General features: G+C 37.1%; 4 protein-coding genes across 5 annotated transcripts; 2 read left to right on the forward strand and 2 right to left on the reverse strand.

The window, feature by feature from the left end:
- Positions 1-334: 334 nt before the first annotated feature.
- LOC121180891 (calcium homeostasis modulator protein 1) lies at positions 335-4583 on the reverse strand. The gene is made up of 3 exons (XM_041036572.1): positions 4261-4583; positions 2751-3338; positions 335-1638 (listed from the first exon to the last, which is right to left on the reverse strand). Exons 2-3 carry the CDS (start codon positions 3294-3296, stop codon positions 1123-1125), a joined length of 1062 nt encoding a protein of 353 aa, XP_040892506.1. The 5' UTR covers positions 3297-3338; positions 4261-4583; the 3' UTR covers positions 335-1122.
- Positions 4584-5198: 615 nt separating this feature from the next.
- LOC121181263 (inositol 1,4,5-trisphosphate receptor-interacting protein) lies at positions 5199-8233 on the forward strand. 2 transcript variants are annotated; one of them, XM_041037129.1, is made up of 2 exons: positions 5199-5358; positions 5683-8233. In XM_041037129.1, the coding sequence occupies exon 2, from the start codon at positions 5695-5697 to the stop codon at positions 7423-7425; it is 1731 nt and encodes a 576-aa protein (XP_040893063.1). In that variant the 5' UTR covers positions 5199-5358; positions 5683-5694; the 3' UTR covers positions 7426-8233. The 2 variants fall into 2 exon arrangements, with proteins under 2 accessions (XP_040893063.1, XP_040893064.1); XM_041037130.1 differs by having other exon boundaries at positions 5745-8233.
- On the reverse strand, positions 7607-10733 carry zp3c (zona pellucida glycoprotein 3c). Its single transcript, XM_041037131.1, has 8 exons — positions 10141-10733; positions 9932-10038; positions 9593-9696; positions 8722-8905; positions 8511-8637; positions 8344-8432; positions 8030-8103; positions 7607-7779 (listed from the first exon to the last, which is right to left on the reverse strand). The coding sequence occupies exons 1-8, from the start codon at positions 10702-10704 to the stop codon at positions 7607-7609; spliced, it is 1422 nt and encodes a 473-aa protein (XP_040893065.1). The 5' UTR covers positions 10705-10733.
- A 784-nt stretch (positions 10734-11517) lies between these two features.
- Positions 11518-16333, forward strand: LOC121181122 (ras-related protein Rab-40C-like). The gene is made up of 6 exons (XM_041036933.1): positions 11518-12210; positions 12298-12358; positions 12446-12506; positions 12591-12668; positions 12898-13120; positions 14171-16333. Exons 1-6 carry the CDS (start codon positions 12057-12059, stop codon positions 14470-14472), a joined length of 879 nt encoding a protein of 292 aa, XP_040892867.1. The 5' UTR covers positions 11518-12056; the 3' UTR covers positions 14473-16333.
- Positions 16334-21812: the final 5479 nt, after the last annotated feature.

Genomic DNA, 21812 nt, shown 5'->3' on the forward strand with positions numbered 1-21812 from the left:
TCAACCTCTTGTTTTTTGCATAAATCATAGGTTTTCCTGATTGGAAATGCAGTAGCACTGTAGATTTGTCTGCTCATGACAGGGGTTAAGGCCAAAGATATGTTTGCAAAGTATAATAAAACAAGATTATACAAGTGCGTTAATGGAAAAGTTTTCATTTTTAAATGGCCCAGTTGATAATTCTTAAGGATTCTGATAAACCCTTGTTACATTGGACAGTACAGATAAAGTATTTGAAATGCAACAATTCACCTTGAATGTGGCATTAAAGCCACTCTATGTAACTTTGGCTGAACTGAGACCGCTGTGGCCACAAGGACAGTAACGACATAAGAGTAAATGCTAAAATATACTGTATCAGTAGCATAACTATAGAAGAGCCATAATGTCAGAAAAGGGACAGTATCTAGCTTAAGTTAGCTAACATGAGCTAACATTGGCCACCATAAGCTATTGGCCATATCTGACCAGATCAGGCTGTAGCAGAGAAAACTGAGTGTATTGAATTGTGCATGAGTATATTTTATTGTTTATAAATTCAGCTTTTAATTTGCAAGAGAAACATTGTGTTATTTCTTTGTTTGAAAGATGCATAGTTTTGCTTTTAAGTAAGGAGCAGCAAGCAGCTTTTTCCTTGTGCATATGGCCCCACACTTGTGAGCAACACAAACGTTCATTAGCGTCATTATCAGTGATATTGATATGATAATGAAATTCTCCAGGATGCTGTAATAAGAATTTACTGTATCAGCCTGATACAGCAGCTCTACCTCTGCAGCAAACTTGTTTTTTTTTGCCAAGCTCAGTCCCTCAGAGAGTAGTGGCAGAGTGTGTTTTAAATAGTAAATCATGATTTATAGATAAATCATAGCTATAACAACAGTACAAACAACAAGATCTGGACTACACCCAGTACTAGACATCTTCTGAGATGTCTAGTATTGGGAGTATGTGAACCAACAATATTATGACATTTTTCCACTAAATTGGATTATTAGTATTACATTTCTACCTGAAGTTTACAAATTCTAAAAATAAAGTTTTCATACATTTAAGTCTGAAAGAACATAACTGTTGGAAAGCTAAAGAAGATCCAAATGGAGCTTTTTCTCTTTGAACTCCTCAGACCTTACTGTAATACACTGCCCATTCCTTTTTGCCCACATCATGGGTGTGTCCCTTCACAAACCCATTTAGTGCTCCATTGGCTTCTCCATTCAGTCTGCCATTGTTTTCACCATCTATTTGGTCCTTTCTCAGAGCTAGAGCTGGCTTACAGGTGTGCCAGTTCCACAAAACTTTATTCATATCATCCTGGGCCCTGATACCCAGAAGCTTCTCCTCATCACTTCTCCTCTTGTCTTCATCATCATCATCATCGCTGTCATCCTTGCAGGAGCGATGGCGGTGGAAGCTGCGCATCTCCCCGCTGATGTTCTCAAAGTACTGGTGGATGCAAACCTTGGCAAAGCTCTTGGCGTGTTCCTTACAGGTCTCGTCAAACATCTTGCGCTCAATGTCAATGTAATGAGACCAGTACTTGGTCTTGAGGAAAGCGGCCTGGGTAAAGCACGGTCGAATAGCGCGGATCATGAAGGCCGTGAAGGTCATTATGAGCAAAAACATCCATCCACATGCCTGTGAAATACAGACATGTATTAGTATATTGGTATAGCAAGCTAAGCATTACTTTGAGCCCTCAAGCTAATACTCTGTGGTTAGAGTATAGACAAATGGGAAATGGGTCTTGGTAGTGAAGCCAGCATCTGGTTAATCTTGACTCCTTCAGTCTACCTGAACAGGACAGTATTTTAACAGTATTTTGAGCTGTTCTTGCAGATACTTTAAATTTAAAGTTGGACACGTGATGGAAAATCATATCTAGCAGCTTCCCTACGGTTCCATAGCTCATTAACAGAATCTGTATATCAATAGACGTTTTAAAGACATGTTACTTTTAAGCTTGTTTAATTGCCCTTCGGCTGATCAAAGACCTAAATAACAGTGTGGGTGTTTTTGGATGGATTGAAATAGGTCCCAGTTCCATGAATAATAAATTTAGAGGCTTATCTATGCCTCTAATAAGCGAACAGGAAAGCTTTAGCAAACTCAAAGTGCAAAGTGAGTTAGAGTCTGGTGGAGGCGGAGGGGCGGATTGAGTTAAATACAGTTGTTGAAGAATAAAGCAAGGAAAAGTAAATTTTGCTCAGTCAGAATTTTCTGTGATGAAGTTGAAAAACTGCCTGCTGAATATCCCCCAACTTTTTGCCATACCCTTTATAAAACCATATATGTGTGTGTGTCTGTACATAAATATGTTTATATTTAGTAAGTTAGAAGTTAGACTGAGGCCCAGTGAAATGACAAAGCCAGGGCTGTAGCCAGGATTTTGAAGATACTGAGGTCATAGATCCCCGAACTGTACACCGTCAGAAAATTCCAGTTCATATTCTATGTATTTCTTCAATGTATTTGGGTTTTTTTTTTTCTGGAATCAGCCAAACTTGCTCCTGGTCATCAAAACTCCCAAATTCTCAGAAAAAAATACCCAGAACATAACATCAGTATCCTCAGCTGGAATTGTTCAAAGCAGACACAGGACAAAAAGCATGTGTTGCTTAAGATATTAATCATGGCACAATACCTGGACCCTAAACTGAAGCATCCAAATTAAATTCAGCCATCATTAATTGTATTATTTACATTTAAAACTATTGAAAAAAACATTTAAAAAAAAATCACCAGGCTACCTGTGATATACACTTGATATATTTTGTGGCTGCCACTCTTGTTTCCTGATGTGCAAACAGGTCTTTGCATGGAATCTTTGCCAGCAGTTTTATCTTCTCCGCCTCTGACATCCCCTTGATAAGACTAAGATTCCCAAACCTCTCAATATCCAAGTTGATGCTGAAAGCACAGAGGAAACTCTTCCCATCCATGAGAGTGACAGACACCCAGACCGCAGGTGCTATCAAGGATCTCTGTGTGATTGAACAAAACATGTAGCGAAGGATTGAAGGATCCTTCCTCCGTCTACCTGTGGGTCTTTTCCACTCCTCGGCGAGCACTGACACATTATTGTTCAATACAAAACCTAACATGAAGAACCATATAGGTGGAACAATAAGGAGTCCGATCCCATAGGTGTAGTTGTACTCTGGCATACAGGGGCAGCTGAATTCAAAGGCAGAGTACATCTGAGCACTAGCTAGTGCCATGATGCCACAGATCCCGTTCATAAAAGATTCTTGGTTAGATTGAAGGAACTGGAACATCATACGAAACTTATCCATGTTGATAGATGTGGTGGATCTTTAGTTCTGGAGGAGTTAAATCTGTGAAAAGAAAAAAGCTCAATAGAAAGTTTCGAATCAGCCAGTAAAACTGGTTGAAAAGGTGCCACAGCGTGCTGATGATCCTTGTATATATATATATGTAAAATAGGTCACTTGACAACCAATGTGTTATTAAGCCCTTTTCCTGTTGTGTTAATTGAAGATTTAGTAGGAATTTAGTAGGAGCCTCTTTATAAAGGAATTTTAAATTGTGACTAATGCTTTTATTAATGGTCAATAAATAGCTTACTAATGTTTTGTACCTTATATATAAGCCATTAATAAGAATAACTTTTGGATTGTTACATCTATCTGGTTAACGAATTGTTGACAAAGTCAAGTTGTTAAGTGTGATTAATAAGAGGTACTTAACAACTAAACCATTGGGTCAACAGTAATATCTGTTACTAAATCATCAATAAAAGCTGATCATCATCAAGACTTATCAATTTTAATGGGTCATTAAGGGTCAGTGGTTTCTCATTTTCTAATAAGCCTACAAAAAAGTGAATAAGTCATCTGTAATTACAAATAAATTAATAAGTCATTAATAAAGGTTCTTACAATCATTCAAGTCCGCAGATGTAAATATTAATAAATTGTTAATACATTTATTTTGTTCGAGAAGCTCCGTAGCCCTTTTGCAGAAGATGGAAGTTTCAACAGCCAGAGAGACATTTTTTACAACCCAGCAATCCAAAAAGAATTTTTATTAATGGCATTATCCATTCCTTAAAAACTCTTTATAAAGATACCTTATTAGAAAGTGGTATCAGAATCTTACATTCTCATAGTGAACTGACTTTTATTCTAAACCAGCTTTCATGCAGAGGATTCATTGGTGTACTGTATTTAGAGATAATAAAAGAAAGTCAGGTATGCACAGATACTGATCAAAACGTAGCAACACAAACACACTTACCTATTTTGTTGAGCGTGGACAAACAAAAGGAAAGGAAAATTTCATATAATGACAATTTTCAAAGGAGAACTCTTGCACTTCTCATCAAGCATTGCAGCTCTGACTGACTGAAAGGTGTCTCTCGAACTCTCTCTGGTGATGTTCAAAGCCGACCACATCATCTGTCATCATGCCCCTCCCTTCACAGGCACCTGTGTTTTGTGTGACGTAACAAAAGACTCTCATTCAGCCCCACGCTTAACTGGTTTACTCAGAAGTAAACCAGTTACAATGCTCAGAGAACCCTTACATAGCTTCCAATTCTTTCACCATACACATTAATGTTTTTTCTGACTTAGATGAAGATAGTGCGCTGTAGTGCTAACTCAAGTTACCTGAACTGCAGTGCTGTTTGGCTGTAGCCATGACAATCCAGACATGCAAAAATGGTCTCAAAACATTCAAATATCTGTGGCTTTGGTTGGAAAATGTAGTCGTTGTCTATTCGGTGAAGGGTGATTCTGTTTCCACTCAATTAATCAGAACCAAAAAAAATCAAGGGACATGGCTATCACATGCAAAATATAATTATTTTTACAATTCTGAGGGATTTGTTAGTTTATTTCCCATTGCCATTTGAGCCCAACTGCACCCACTGAATGATGCAGAGCTTGACAAACCAGTTAGAAGCCCACAAGAGCATAAAAGGCGGGGGCTTACTCTCCTATTCATAGACACAAACCATTTTCTACACATAGTTTTTGTTTGAACAATAGTATGTAGCCTGATGCTTGGTCCTTCATATCATAGTATAATATTGCATCATTAAAACTGGTTATGATTAATGCTATAACTCAAAGCATGTGGTTTATTTCAGACTTTTTTTTTTTGCATATGCAGTGAAACTCACAGGAAGTCTGTGCTATCTGTTTTCTTCAGTGTATTGCACAGGAAAATGTCACAGCAGAGCACATGGGCAGGGTGTGCAGGAAATAAGTCACGAAAGACAACCTACATCTAAAATAGGAAGAGATCAGTGAGCCTGCAGCTGTGCAAGGTTACTCTCTTGCTTCCTCCTTTGTACCTATTCACACATTACCGGAACGTTACAATATTGAGGTAATTAATAATTTCTTCAGCTGTGTATTCTTATTCTCCCCCTTTTATGTTATGCGCAGTAATAAATTGTGTTTAATATAAAATGTAATCATAGGAATAAGTACAGTGAGTGCTTCCAGGCCATCAAGGAAGTAACTTATTTCATTCTAGCTCTGCATCATTGTGAAATTTACTGGCAGGAACATTTCTCATATTTTTAAATATAATTGCAAGGATTTTTATTCAATCTTTTGTTTCTACATCTGTCATGGATCACTAATGCAATTTACAAAATCACTGAAAAGGTTTGTAACTTTTCTTTTATTCTGTTTGACTTATTTACAGACAGTATTGAAAATGCAAGATACTCTGCTGAGAGTGTTTATTTTGGCTCTGGGCCTCCTAAGGTTTCCGAGGGATGACCCCAGGGTGGAGGATGAATGGGATCATGTCGTCACAGTGGGCATGCAAAAGCATGAAGACAGGCTGCTGAGAGAAGAAGAGAAACTGGACCAGGAAATGACACTTTTCAGTGTTAAAATGACACAAACCGATGACAATGGGCCTCAGAATAACATAAAAAACATTCACGAGGAACAAGATCTGCCCTATCAACATGTTACTGACAAACATGAAATGTCAGTGTCAGAAGATGTGACTGTGTTCAAACAAGATTCAGAGGAAGACTATGCTGATCACAAATTACCAGAGGGGGGAAATGTCCATGCCAAGGTGTCAGAAAATGAAACCTCGGAGAAGGCAGTCGCTGACTGGGAGGACGATTACCTCTGGTACTTATGGAATACATTCTCCATCATTTCCATGATCCGCTTCTTCAGGAAATACTTAAGAAAAAATTCCCAGATGAAACAAGATGAAGCCAGGACCCTTCCAATGACCGGCATTGCTGGTGAAGTGCCACTACCAGACAGTGACACTCTTCAGAGTTTTCATTCTAAATATGTTAAAGTCTCGCCCAATATGAAGTGGAGGGAGGATGAATTTTTGGAAGGGTTTGCAAATCACATGGTGGAGGCTATGAGGACTGTCTGTGATAGAAATGGAGGTATGGTGATTGATGACTGGCAGATGTTGGATGCATGTGAGATAATTGTTCCCTTTGCCCCTCCTGAACCATTTAGTTTTCAGTGCCTGCTCTGGAATAACAAGGTGGGTGGCCTGCTGCCAGATATGCCAGTCTGTGGTCAAATAAAAGTGGTGGAAAATAAGAAAATCCAAAATGGCTGCCCCTGCCTGTCTTCGGATATGGATGATGATATGGTTTGCCTGCTGCACTGTGAGAATGAGAAACGAAAGACAAAAACTACTGATGTTTGTGATGGTCTCCTTTGCTTGAAGAACACTTCTTTCCTCTCAAAAACACAGGTTACCCGATGGTTTCAGAGCACTATCAAACAAGCATGGGCACTGATTTCACATAAATATGAGTTTGAGCTTAGCATTTGCCACATTGGTGCTCCAGGTGCTCTGGTTGTTCGATTCAGATCAGGGAAGAAGGTTATCTTCACCATGAAACCGGTAGTTAAATTTAGAGACGCTCATTTCTACATTACACCTTGCTCCCCAAACAGTTTGGACACTTTCTGGACTCTCTCCCTGACCATCTACGAAGATCATCTCTTACAATGTCTCTCTAAACGCCTACCTGAAAACTCCTGCCACATTCAAACTCTTGAAATTGCACGTTTCCTTCACAAGAGACAGACAGCACTGTCAGGTAGCAGTGCCCTCAAGGATTTTCATTTCAAAACTGCACTAATGCATCTGCTTCTGACCAGAGACCCATCACTGTGGAAACCAGACTATGTGGCTTGTAGGGTACGAGACTTACTGGACTTCATGGAGAGAAGCCTGGAGAAAAAGCTCCTGCACCACGTTTTTATAGGGAACCCTTTAACTAAGAATATTATTCATCTCCCTGTTGAGTTTACTCAAGCAAATCCGGTGAATCTCTTCCATCCCCTTGTGGTGCATAACTGTATCTACAGAAATGCTCTGATGCATTTTCAGGAGATGCTTAGAAATGCACACATGCTGATACATGATTATGTTGGTAAAAGTATTTAGAGGACCAGCCCTTTGAGAAACATTCAGTTTTGAATACTTTTGTGCACAGTTTAAATTGGTTTTGGTTTTAATCTCTTTACCCTAAGAGCAATGAATGACTTACGACTTTGTGCAGTAGAAACATCAAGTACCAGAGAAAGTAATTTATTTAAAATTCTGATCATTCTCGATGTGATTCATTTCAGTAATCATGCTCCCAGTAGTTTATGAAGTCTATGTGCTCTGCCATGTCGAGGTCCTCCGATCTGAACGTGTCACCATCAAACGATTTCATCCGAGGGTCAACATCCACATATCCGTCCTTACCACTCAAGTCGACCTTCCAAGAGTGACTTGAGATGATATTACTGGAAGCTGTTGAAATAGGATTTGATAAGTCACAAACCTTAATTTGTGGAAGAACAGCCATTTTTTGTCTTAAGTGAATTAAGTTAATTGTAAAATAACGGATAAGCACTTTGAACTTGCAACATTGCCAGTACATTGACCTAAGTTAAACTCTGTGCTAAACTGAGAATCATGTGTAAAGCTACTGCATTTCATACTACTGAGTTTTGTTATGACTTTCTGTAATGTGCAATGTACAGAGAAGGTGGAAACTTACCCCTAGGCTGTGCTGAGGGGCAAGTTGAATCACAGCAGGTGCACACAGAGTCATCACCATAAAGCTCCTTCCACCTAAACCATTAACAGTTTTATTATTAGGTCTTCAAATGCCAGCTGGCAAGTATGGTAATAAACAGATCAACAAAACACACACCAAAAAGTGACAATACTCAAAATACCTCAAGTGCTGACAAGGAGAAAAGTTGTTTTGTCAGTGAAACCCATGTGAAAAAACTTTTCGTCCTTTAAGACCTTCAATAGGAAGCTACTTCGACCTGTGGATGTTCAGCATTAACCATAGAGACTGCTTACTTTTTGGTTGGTGGGTCATAATTGCAAGCCTTTGAACTCGAAGTTGGAGTAAGTTTCCCCATAGAGATCTCACAGTGCATGTAGAGTTGCTGAAAGACATTGGATTTCAGTGTAACAGATTGGACACTTTGACAGTACACGGCTCTCACAGTTTACTCAGACTGTACCTGTGATGAGGAAGACGTGGAACCTGTGTTCTTGAAAATGAAGGCACCCACACTGAATTTCTGGACCATCTTTGAGGCACCGCTGAGGAACTTTGACTGTTCAGTCACCTTTCCATCAATCATACAGCTGTAATCGGAGAAAAAAATATGCATGTCAACCTTGAACCAAGTGAAAAGTTCATTTTAAACTGTTAAACAATTTAAATCTGACCCTTGGTTGTCAATGACTGTATATTTAGGACTGGAGTTGGGGTCTTGGTTGGCAGTCATGAAGCACTTGTTGATGTACATCCTCTGATCTTCAGACTTTGCAGTTTTGTCAGATTGTTTGGCTTCAAAGTACATTGGCTGACCCAAAGTGTAGGTTTTGGCACCTGTGATTTCATTCCCTGATGCTGAGGAGGCAAAGAGAGAAGCTAGTCACTGGACAGCTTTAGACTCTTATAGACTAGGTAGGCTGCTGCATATATTTGCTCTTTAAGTGACTGGGGTACAAAAATCAAAAGTGTGAATGAATTCTGAAAATGCATAGTTTTTTTTTTATTATTATGTTGTATGCTTGTATATAGTACACTTGGGTACACCTTTCAAATGCTTAAGAGGTAAGAAAACAGATTGCTCTATGGTGGCATAAAAAACTGTGAATAAAAAAAAGTAGTATGAGTTAAAGAGCTTGTCTCTGGCTTTGAATCAACTCTGCATACAGTTTTCTTTTGACATCCAGTTACAGGTGTGTTCAGCTCAAATGAAGCTGCTGAAGGTCCATAATAGTTTCCTTTGTTTTCACCTCTTACACATAATCCATAGAGGTTTGAGAGAGAAAATGGATCTGGATTAATTGAGTTTTGACTTTTAGGATATTTTCCAGTATTTACAGTATTTTCCTACTTGTGTCCTCAAGGTTCATATCTTGAGCAGTTATGACTCATTGTTAAAGGCTTTTTGCCATTCAACTAAGCACATAAATCGTTTCCTTTGCATCCAAGAAGCTTGTAGGAAAGGCCTTGTGCTGAAAACACTGGTCAGCAACTTTGCATAATAAGAACAGAAGTATGAAGAGGAATCAATTCAAGGTAACATACCATCTTGAGCAGTTAGGGTTATACTGCTTTTTGGTTGGAGTGCTTTGTAAACTGTGCCTCCTTGTAGTTTGGGATAGAAGCCAACTTTAAAAGAATGAAATAACCTGCAAAAGTCATGTGAAAACTTAGGTCAATATAAGATTGGAAAAGCCCAGCATCTCAATCAATCAATCATCAGTCAATCTTTGATTACCCTGTGGTCTTAACAGCATACTAAGCTGAAAAATGCCCATTTTGAAAATTTAGACTTAACATTAAAGGTGAGGTGAGCTAACTTGGATCTTAAATCTGAAAATTCTTAAACAATCTGATCAAAACTGAAACTAGATAAACTCTTACCTGGGATATTTACACTGCAGAGGAATGTCAAATGGCATTTCCCTCAAAATTTGACCAGTTGGCTTGTAGTGGAGCACATTGCTGATGGACAGATAATCTGGATTGCTCTGGAACATACAAACATTTCTGTGCTGGTTGTAGTTTGTGACTATGAAGCAGAAAATTGCACTGAAAATAACAGAAGAAATGGAGAAAACGCCTTTACCAACCTCTTTCTTGAATCCACAGTCAGTTTTCAGAAGGTATAGAAGGTAGTAATGGGCTGAGGTACCTTGGTTAACAGGACAGGTACCTAGCTTCAAATATTTATAAGCATCTCTAGTCTTGAAGACCTCTCTCCTAATTCTTACATACATTCTGTCAACGTGGCACAGGATTTCAACCAACTTTGTCCTAACCGCTGCTCTTCCTGCTGCAATTTTATTTACTTCAGCAGTGGAAGCAGGACCAAGTAACATTTCCTTGACCCAGTCAGGGAGGGGTCTTGCACCCTTTTCTGGCTTGAAAGCCTCTTTCTGGTACTTGGAGGATGAGACAGTCAGATACTCTGGAAAATTCTTCGCTTCAGGTGTTGAAGATCCTGATGCACTCTTCCACATTTTGGCTTTGGGTGCACGGGCAGGCGTCATATCTTCATCTATCACTGTCTCCATTCTCACCCACTCTAATTCAGGATCTTGCACAAACAGGCCATACCCTGCTTTTCTTCTAAACTGATCACTATAGGCAGAACAAAACAGCAGTAACAGAAACCCAGTGTGCATCAACCCCATTTTCAGTTTGTGCAGCTGTCTCCCACTGAAGCTAAACAGGTTGAATATGACAGTGGTGTTTAACCTGGTTTTTGTGTTCTACAATCGAGACAGACTTCACACAGCTGCTGCAAATGCCAATCGAGAACAACCAATGAGAGGAGACCAATAACAACTGCACCCTTAGAAGGCTATGCTTTTTCCTTCCATCATACACCACTGTGGTTTTGGAAAGTACACTCAGCTGTCAGTTTATTAGTAACAACTAACTGAAACTAGTGCAGTCCAGTACAACAGTTCTGCAATAAATCTTCACGATGTTCCGCTTATGTTAAAACTGTATCAAAGAGGTGTTGACTCAATTGTATGATCATTTTACAGGCTGCAGTTTGTGCTGCTGAACTGTATTACATTATACAAATAAGTGTGCCTCTTTATTTAGCCTGACCAGTTGATTTTAACAGGGTGGACAAAATAATAGCAAATGAAGTGCAACAACACCACACACTACATCCTCCAAAATGTTCATACAATGAATGAATCAGTCATAATGTAATTTCCTAAATCAAAAGATCAGTTATATTCAAAAGATGGGGAAAAATTTGGGCTGAGGAATATTAAATCTCACAAGCAAAATTAATAAGTAAACAATAAGCTGCATATTTAGTTTATTTGGTTCTGGTTATCTTCACAGTTTAAAATACGACGACGGTGTATTTTGTATTATTTTATTTTATGATAACATTTTTCGTATTTACATATTTTCAAACCATACCCGGATGTTGCGCACCTAATGACGTCAATACGAGGAAGTACCATCAGAGTCTAGTTGGCTAGACGTTGTGCTCGGAAACTGAGGATCCCTCGTTGTTTTTTTTGTTTTTTCTCTTTATAAACAGAGCGAAACAATTTTATTTGGTTCAGTTAAGTGGCGTTTTATGTTGGACCAAGTAGTCTGTTCTTTACTTTGCGTCCTCTGTTTGTGCGAGAATGCGTTGTTGTCTTTTTTCGTTAGTTGGCTAGCTAACAAGCTAGCTAACAGCTAAGGTTGTTTTGATTATTAATGTGAACATTAACGTTACATCGACGGTGTCTGGACTCAGTTGTCCAGAGCTATTACGCGCTGGACGATTTTCTTCCATATTGTCCGGAGAAATGAGGAAATTGTTTTATGTCGTAGATACTACGTTGTAAAACATATAGTTAATGTAAACCGTGAGTAGCAGCTGGACCAGCTAGCTGGTAAGCTAACGTTAACGTCAATTGGCAGTCGCCTAGCTTTCGCTATCACCTTCGGGGACCCTCTGTTTCGTCCCTTACCCCGAACAGTGGACGTCTGGCGAGCTTAAAAAGCTCTCTGTGAATCGGATCCAATGCGTGGGATGATGGGGACCCAGAGTAGTCCTGTCAAAAGTTACGATTATCTCCTGAAATTTCTTTTGGTGGGAGACAGCGATGTCGGGAAGGGAGAAATCTTGGAAAGTTTGCAAGACGGGTCGGTAGAGTCTCCTTATGCTTACAGCAGTGGTGAGTAAATATTTCGGCTTTAGTTGATTTGCTTAGAAATTAATTAAAAGGGGCTTAAATCACCAGCGTTATTGCATGTAATTTCAGGGATTGATTACAAGACGACCACGATTCTGCTGGATGGGAGAAGAGTGAAATTAGAGTTATGGTAAGTGTTCTTGTTATCCAGTCAGCAGTGATCAAACCCATAGCATATTGGTCTGCCTACATACTTTTGTGTGTTTGTGTTCAACAGGGACACATCGGGGCAAGGTAGATTCTGCACCATCTTCAGGTCTTACTCTCGTGGAGCACAGGTAGGGACTTGAGTAATTTTGGTGTTTTTCCCACATTAAGTGACTCTGTATACATGTAAACATATTTGGCTGTTATTTCTACAGGGCATTCTACTCGTGTATGACATCACTAATGGCTGGTCGTTTGATGGTATTGACCGCTGGATTCGGGAAATTGATGAGGTAAGCCCCATCAACCCAATCCTGATTGGCAAAGAAATATAGGAGACACGTGTAGATGGGGACAAACCCTGTGTCTGTATTATTCCGGTTCTGAGAAAGGTCATTGTCTGTTTCTAGCTCTTACAGAGTCTGCTGTAGCTTATTGAAATAGCTTTATTGAAACCCTGTTAAAGAAATACATTAAAATCTGGTCATCAGATATTACAACAGTATTGTTTATTTCAATCAGCATGCCCCAGGTGTGCCCAGGATTCTGGTGGGAAACCGACTGCACCTGGCTTTCAAGCGGCAGGTGCCGACAGAGCAGGCAAGGGCTTATGCAGAGAAGAACAGCATGACTTTCTTTGAGGTCAGTCCACTCTGCAACTTCAACGTCATTGAATCCTTCACGGAGCTTTCACGCATCGTGCTGATGAGGCACGGGATGGAGAAGTTTTGGAGGCCCAACAGAGGTGAGCTGGTTAAGAATTTTTGCCTACTAATTCTGTCAGATTAGGAATGTATGCATTTTATGTTCTAATTTAAAAAAAGGCGTCAGTTCTCACAAATTACAAAAAAAACAGGGAGGAAAGTTTAAGATTCATCTGTCCAAATTTAGAGATATTCACTTCTTAAACAAAATAATGTTTACACACATATTAAATGCCCCCAGGAAAGGTGATGTATTGAATACAGATACATTTCAACTTTATGTCTTCATTAGGTAATGTTCAGCGTGCCATTCAGTGGCACTGAATACCTGGACATAGTTTCTGGAAAGACGTACCGGTTAGGACAGTTATTAAGTGTGTATATTCACTGTGTAGTGACATTTTCAAGGTACTTGACAGTGTACAGCAAAAACACCATGTCACATGGTGGAACTATGACACCCTCGCCAAAATCTAGTTATTTAAAAAGCTTTAAGGCCTATACATTATTCTTTGGGATATCAGACAAACAGGTGTGTAAATGTAAGCTATTTTCAACTCAACAAAGAGGCTTAAAAAGGGAGAGTCTTTATTTATTTAAACTTGGAAAATCATTGAGAGCTGGCCCCCGTTTACAATTATGTGGAGTAATAAAAGATAGAAGGTAAAAGTAAACAAAAAATTAAATCAAGTAAATAAATCCAGTTAATTAAAGCTACAGGATACAAATACAAAAGACAAATCAGTTAAAACAGGTACAAATGGAAGTTGTATGACTTGTGATCATTGGTTTAGGTTGACCAAGGGTTACCAAAGAATTCATTTTTAAGGTGCTTTTGTAAAGAGTTCCAGGTGGTTGGAGCATAAAAACAACCTAAAAACGAACAGCAAGGAATCTAAAAAATATATATAGTGCAAACAGTAAGAAATGTGCAATGGTAAAAATCCTTATTTGGCATCATGTGCAAGAATAACATGTAAGAACATATTGAAAAGTACTGCAGGCATCTCACATCTGCAGTTAAACTTCATAGTGTAGTTTGAGTCACATAACACTGATACACCTTTTTCTTCTTTTATCATGTTCTGCAGTCTTCAGTCTCCAAGATCTGTGCTGCCGCTCCATTGTCTCCTGCACACCGGTGCACCTCATTGACAAACTGCCCCTCCCTGTGGCCATCAAGTCCCACCTCAAGTCTTTCTCTATGGCCAACGGCATGAACGCAGTCATGATGCATGGACGCTCCTATTCAGTGGCCAACAACGCAGCCTCCGGTGGTAGCAGTGGCGGAAGCAAAGCCAACAGTCTCAAACGCTCAAAGTCCTTCAGGCCTCCACAGAGTCCTCCAAAGAACTCGTCCTCCTCCTCCAAGGGGAACTGTAAGATCTCATAGTGAAGACATGGACTAACGGTTGTCTCCATAGGACCAATATTAAAGATGTTGCTGCTCGAAGAGGCTACGAGCCCTAGAGAAGAGCATGGAGAGCTGCAAGCTGTCTTCTTCAGAAAGGGATATAGTTGTGAACTTACACTGACCTTTGGGAGCTGACTTGGATGACTGGTATGTTTTCTGTTCTCTTTGCGCTTGCCAGTGCCATCTTGTGGATGTCCGTTTACCCGTACTCTTTACTACAGAGGCGCACTGTGATCAAGTAGAACAAGATTTCCCTGGGACCAACAGATGTGAATCAAGGATTATCACTCACCCGTTAACACTACAAATGAGTGGACGGTCATTAGCTAACTTTTATGTGGAACAGGATTGTTTATTGGTATTTAAAGTTGACTTGAAGTTGTAAATATACTGTATGTGCTGTTGTTTTGGTCTGTGTTTAGTGATTGTTCTTGGGGAGGAGCTTCTTGCGCTTGTTTTGTCGTGAATGTTTTGGGAGCTTTGTTGTACAACTTATTTGTGTCTTACGGCCTTTGCCTACTGTAGAAAAGTCCCTTTACAACCTGAGGGTGCTGAGCTACTAATTTAAAACCGGCTTAAATTGAATGTCATGAGCACACAGGGCTAGTTTCCCAGATATACTAGTACTAGACTTCAGAAAAAATTCAGAAGAGCAAGTAAGCAAAGAAATTTCTTAGCCTAGCACTACTTACTCTGTGAGACTGTCCAGCAAAGTCAAGCCAAGTTGTCTTGTTTACAAGACTTCCCGTGGTGCCACTAAATTTCGACCTAAATAAATTCACCCTCCATCTCCATCAGTCTTTGGTTCAGACATTTTTTGAACCGTCTCAGGCCATTTATGCCCCTAAATCTAATATTCTCAGTTGTATCATTGCCTTAAATAGTTTAAACCATCAGCAGCATGATCAGTTTGAATCTGTTAACTCCTGGGGCAATTAAAAGATTGCTCGGTGCTGATGAGGAAACTTGTACAAACTCAGATGTACAGCCTGTTTTCTCAGTTACAGCGTTTTGCCTGTAGAATCTTCTGCAGTAGTGTCTTGGTTCTTAACAGGAGTGTATAAACCTGAAAGAGATTGATGTGAGGAACATTTTAGTTTGATTTCTTTTTGGATATTTTATATATATATATATATATATGCTATGTATTTATGAATGTAAAACAATATTCATCTGCTACTTTTCTGTGGCCATGTGGTAATAATGTGGGACTGTAAGAATCAGAGGTGGAAAGTCACTGGGTACATCTGCTACTGTAATGTTTTCTATCAAGCGTTGCTGCTTGTCTGAGTATTTGTACTTTTGCTGCTTAAATGAATTCTTATTTCCCAACCCTTTTAAAATGTGTGTATAATGGGATTACAATGGTTGTTTACAGCTGTTTTTTTTAGGACACAATGCAAGAACCATATCATATATGAACTGAAAGGCTTAAGAAGGGGCTCAAATGCTTCTAACTATTGACATTATTAGTTTCAATAATTACACTTTTTTTTTTAAATTTCAGCCCTCTTTCCACCTCTGATTAAACACGTGCTGTATTTCCACCTGAACATTCCCAGTGTCATGGCTGGATGTATGAAATAAGGTCAAAAAGTGCATAAAAAAGTTGGTGCATGTTTCCTACTGGCGCCTGTTTTCTGTAGTGTATGGTGTGAGACCAGTACAATAGGCTAACAGAAATCTTGGGTGAACATTTAAAGCACTATATGTAATATTTGATAAGGATTGTTAGGATTGCTATCACCACTGTGCGTCTAAAGGTTTGGATACGGGATTAATTATAATTTTGTCTCCCATTGAACAACGGTCACCCATCAAAATAAAGGCTAAAACTACACGGTTTGCTTTGTGATGTCATTCAAAAGTGTTAAGTGTTACAGTGATTTTTGTCATTCAAACATTTATCAAGGTCATTGTGCGAATTGTGGGGATGTATTTTTTTATTAGGGCCCGAGCACAAAATTCGTGCGAAGCCCTATTGTAACTGAAGGGATTATTATTATTCTCCTCTTTTATTTTTCTTCCGCCGCTATGTCGGCTAATTTGACCCCTTGAACATGCTCAAAAAGTCACCAATCTTTGTTTTCAGAAAATTGTTCTCCGATGAAAATTCTTGTTTGACACTGTCCGTGCGAATGGGCGCGGCCAAACAGCTCTGCAGTGCCCGCTGGAGTGTGAAAATATTCACCATAAGACCTACAGTCTGATGGTGGTAAATTTCACTTTTTTTGGCTGATTTTGACGCTTTACTATACTATGACCATTTTTATGACATTTTGAGGCCAAAAAAATGTTTGACTTTTTTGGCATTTTTTGACGCCTTACTATACTATGACGTTTTTATGACATTTTGAGGTCCAAAAAAATTTTGACTTTTTTTGGCATTTTTTGAAGCCTTACGGCCGTATGACATTTTTTATGATATTTTGAGGTCCAAAAAAATTTTGACTTTTTTTGCATTTTTTGACGCGTTACTACACTATGACGTTTTTATGACATTTTGAGGTCAAAAAATTTTTTGACTTTTTTTGGCCGAAAAAAACACCTTACTATACTATGACGTTTTTTATGACATTTTGAGGTCAAAAAATTTTTTGACTCTTTTTGGCCGAAAAAAAAGCCTTAATATACTATGACGTTTTTTATGACATTTTGAGGTCCAAAAAAATTGTGACTTTTTTTGGCCGATTTTGACGCCTTGCTATACTATGACATTTTTTATGACATTTTGAGGTCAAAAAAAATTTGGACTTTTTTGGCATTTTTTGACGCCTTACTATACTAAGACGTTTTTTATGACATTTTGAGGTCAAAAAATTTTTGACTTTTTTTGGCTGAAAAAAACGCCTTACTATACTATGACCTTTTTTATGACATTTTGAGGTCCAAAAAAATTTTGACTTTTTTTGGCCGAAAAAAATGCCTTACTATATACTATGACGTTTTTTATGACATTTTGAGGTCCAAAAAAATTTTGACTTTTTTTGGCATTTTTTGAAGTCTTACGGCCGTATGACATTTTTTATGACATTTTGAGGTCAAAAAATTTTTTGACTTTTTTGGGCATTTTTTGATGCCTTACTATACTATGACGTTTTTTATGACATTTTGAGGTCCAAAAAAATTTTGACTTTTTTTGGCCGAAAAAAACGCCTTACTATACTATGACGTGTTTTATGACATTTTGAGGTAAAAAAAATTGTGACTTTTTTTGGCCGATTTTGACGCCTTACTATACTATGACGTTTTTTATGACATTTTGAGGTCAAAAAAAATTGTGACTTTTTTTGGCCGATTTTGACGCCTTACTATACTATGACGTGTTTTATGACATTTTGAGGTCAAAAAAAATTGTGACTTTTTTTGGCCGATTTTGACGCCTTACTATACTATGACGTTTTTTATGACATTTTGAGGTCCAAAAAAATTGTGACTTTTTTTGCCCGAAAAAAACGCCTTACTATACTATGACGTTTTTTATGACATTTTGAGGACCAAAAAAATTGTGACTTTTTTTGGCCGATTTTGACGCCTTACTATACTATGACGTTTTTTATGACATTTTGAGGTCCAAAAAAATTGTGACTTTTTTTGGCCGATTTTGACGCCTTACTATACTATGACGTTTTTTATGACATTTTGAGGTCAAAAAATTTTTTTGACTTTTTTGGGCATTTTTTGACGCCTTACTATACTATGACGTTTTTTATGACATTTTGAGGTCCGAAAAAATTTTGCCTTTTTTTGGCCGAAAAAAACGCCTTACTATACTATGACGTTTTTTATGACATTTTGAGGTCAAAAAATTTTTTGACTTTTTTTGGCCGATTTTGACGCCTTACTATACTAAAACGTTTTTTATGACATTTTGAGGTCCAAAAAAAACGCCTTACTATACTATGACGTTTTTTATGACATTTTGAGGTCAAAAAATTTTTTGACTTTTTTTGGCCGATTTTGACGCCTTACTATACTAAAACGTTTTTTATGACATTTTGAGGTCAAAAAAATTTTTGACTTTTTTTGGCCGAAAAAAACGCCTTACTATACTATGACGTTTTTTATGACATTTTGAGGTCCAAAAATTTTTTGACTTTTTTTGGCCGATTTTGACGCCTTACTATACTATGACGTTTTTTTATGACATTTTGAGGTCAAAAAAAATTGTGACTTTTTTTGGCCGAAAAAAACGCCTTACTATACTATGACGTTTTTTATGACATTTTGAGGTCAAAAAATTTTTTGACTTTTTTTGGCCGAAAAAAACGCCTTACTATACTATGACGTTTTTTATGACATTTTGAGGTCAAAAAAATTTTTGACTTTTTTTGGCCGAAAAAAACGCCTTACTATACTATGACGTTTTTTATGACATTTTGAGGTCAAAAAAATTTTTGACTTTTTTTGGCCGAAAAAAACGCCTTACTATACTATGACGTTTTTTATGACATTTTGAGGTCCAAAAAAATTTGGACTTTTTTTGGCCGATTTTGACGCCTTACTATACTATGACGTTTTTTATGACATTTTGAGGTCAAAAAAATTTTTGACTTTTTTTGGCCGAAAAAAACGCCTTACTATACTATGACGTTTTTTATGACATTTTGAGGTCAAAAAATTTTTTGACTTTTTTTGGCCGATTTTGACGCCTTACTATACTATGACGTTTTTTATGACATTTTGAGGTCAAAAAAATGTTTGACTTTTTTTGGCCGAAAAAAACGCCTTACTATACTATGACGTTTTTTATGACATTTTGAGGTAAAAAAAAATTTGGACTTTTTTTGGCCGATTTTAAAGCCTTACTATACTATGACGTTTTTTATGACATTTTGAGGTCAAAAAAAATTTGGACTTTTTTTGGCCGAAAAAAACGCCTTACTATACTATGACGTTTTTTATGACATTTTGAGGTCAAAAAAATTTTTGACTTTTTTTGGCCAATTTTGACGTCTTACTATACTATGACGTTTTTTATGACATTTTGAGGTCAAAAAAATTTTTGACTTTTTTTGGCCGATTTTGACGCCTTACTATACTATGACGTTTTTTATGACATTTTGAGGTCCAAAAAAATTGTGACTTTTTTTGGCCGATGTTGACGCCTTACTATACTATGACGTTTTTTATGACATTTTAAGGTCAAAAAAAATGTTGACTTTTTTTGGCCGATTTTGACGCCTTACTATACTATGACGTTTTTTATGACATTTTGAGGTCCAAAAATTTTTTGACTTTTTTTGGCCGATTTTGACGCCTTACTATACTATGACGTTTTTTATGACATTTTGAGGTCAAAAAAAATTTTGACTTTTTTTGGCCGAAAAAAACGCCTTACTATACTATGACGTTTTTTATGACATTTTGAGGTCAAAAAAAATTTGGACTTTTTTTGGCCAATTTTAAAGCCTTACTATACTATGACGTTTTTTATGACATTTTGAGGTCAAAAAAATTTTTGACTTTTTTTGTCCAATTTTGACGTCTTACTATACTATGACGTTTTTTATGACATTTTGAGGTCAAAAAAATTTTTGACTTTTTTTGGCCAATTTTGACGTCTTACTATACTATGACGTTTTTTATGACATTTTGAGGTCAAAAAAAATTTGGACTTTTTTTGGCCGAGTTTGACGCCTTACTATACTATGACGTTTTTTATGACATTTTGAGGTCCAAAAAAATTTGGACTTTTTTTGGCCGATTTTAAAGCCTTACTATACTATGACGTTTTTTATGACATTTTGAGGTCAAAAAAAATTTTGACTTTTTTTGGCCAATTTTGACGTCTTACTATACTATGACGTTTTTTATGACATTTTGAGGTCAAAAATTTTTTTGACTTTTTTTGGCCGATTTTGACGCCTTACTAAACTATGACGTTTTTTATGACATTTTGAGGTCAAAAAAATTTTTGACTTTTTTTGGCCAATTTTGACGTCTTACTATACTATGACGTTTTTTATGACATTTTGAGGTCAAAAAAAATTTTGACTTTTTTTGGCCGAAAAAAACGCCTTACTATACTATGACGTTTTTTATGACATTTTGAGGTCAAAAAAAATTTGGACTTTTTTTGGCCAATTTTAAAGCCTTACTATACTATGACGTTTTTTATGACATTTTGAGGTCAAAAAAATTTTTGACTTTTTTTGTCCAATTTTGACGTCTTACTATACTATGACGTTTTTTATGACATTTTGAGGTCAAAAAAATTTTTGACTTTTTTTGGCCAATTTTGACGTCTTACTATACTATGACGTTTTTTATGACATTTTGAGGTCAAAAAAAATTTGGACTTTTTTTGGCCGAGTTTGACGCCTTACTATACTATGACGTTTTTTATGACATTTTGAGGTCCAAAAAAATTTGGACTTTTTTTGGCCGATTTTAAAGCCTTACTATACTATGACGTTTTTTATGACATTTTGAGGTCAAAAAAAATTTTGACTTTTTTTGGCCAATTTTGACGTCTTACTATACTATGACGTTTTTTATGACATTTTGAGGTCAAAAATTTTTTTGACTTTTTTTGGCCGATTTTGACGCCTTACTAAACTATGACGTTTTTTATGACATTTTGAGGTCAAAAAATTTTTTGACTTTTTTTGGCCAATTTTGACGTCTTACTATACTATGACGTTTTTTATGACATTTTGAGGTCAAAAAATTTTTTGACTTTTTTTGGCCGATTTTGACGCCTTACTATACTATGACGTTTTTTATGACATTTTGAGGTCCAAAAAAATTGTGACTTTTTTTGGCCGATTTTGACGCCTTACTATACTATACTATGACGTTTTTTATGACATTTTGAGGTCCGAAAAAATTTTGACTTTTTTTGGCCGATTTTGACGCCTTACTATACTATGACGTTTTTTATGACATTTTGAGGTCAAAAATTTTTTTGACTTTTTTTGGCCGAAAAAAACGCCTTACTATACTATGACGTTTTTTATGACATTTTGAGGTCAAAAAAATTTTTGACTTTTTTTGGCCGAAAAAAACGCCTTACTATACTATGACGTTTTTTATGACATTTTGAGGTCAAAAAAAATTGTGACTTTTTTTGGCCGATTTTGACGCCTTACTATACTATGACGTGTTTTATGACATTTTGAGGTCAAAAAAAAATTTGGACTTTTTTTGGCCGAAAAAAACGCCTTACTATACTATGACGTTTTTTATGACATTTTGAGGTCAAAAAAAATTTTGACTTTTTTTGGCCGAAAAAAACGCCTTACTATACTATGACGTTTTTTATGACATTTTGAGGTCAAAAACAATTTTGACTTTTTTTGGCTGAAAAAAACGCC

The sequence above is a fragment of the Toxotes jaculatrix genome, chromosome 4 (assembly GCF_017976425.1).
Source record: "Toxotes jaculatrix isolate fToxJac2 chromosome 4, fToxJac2.pri, whole genome shotgun sequence".
In the NCBI taxonomy this organism is placed as follows: Eukaryota; Metazoa; Chordata; class Actinopteri; family Toxotidae; genus Toxotes; species Toxotes jaculatrix.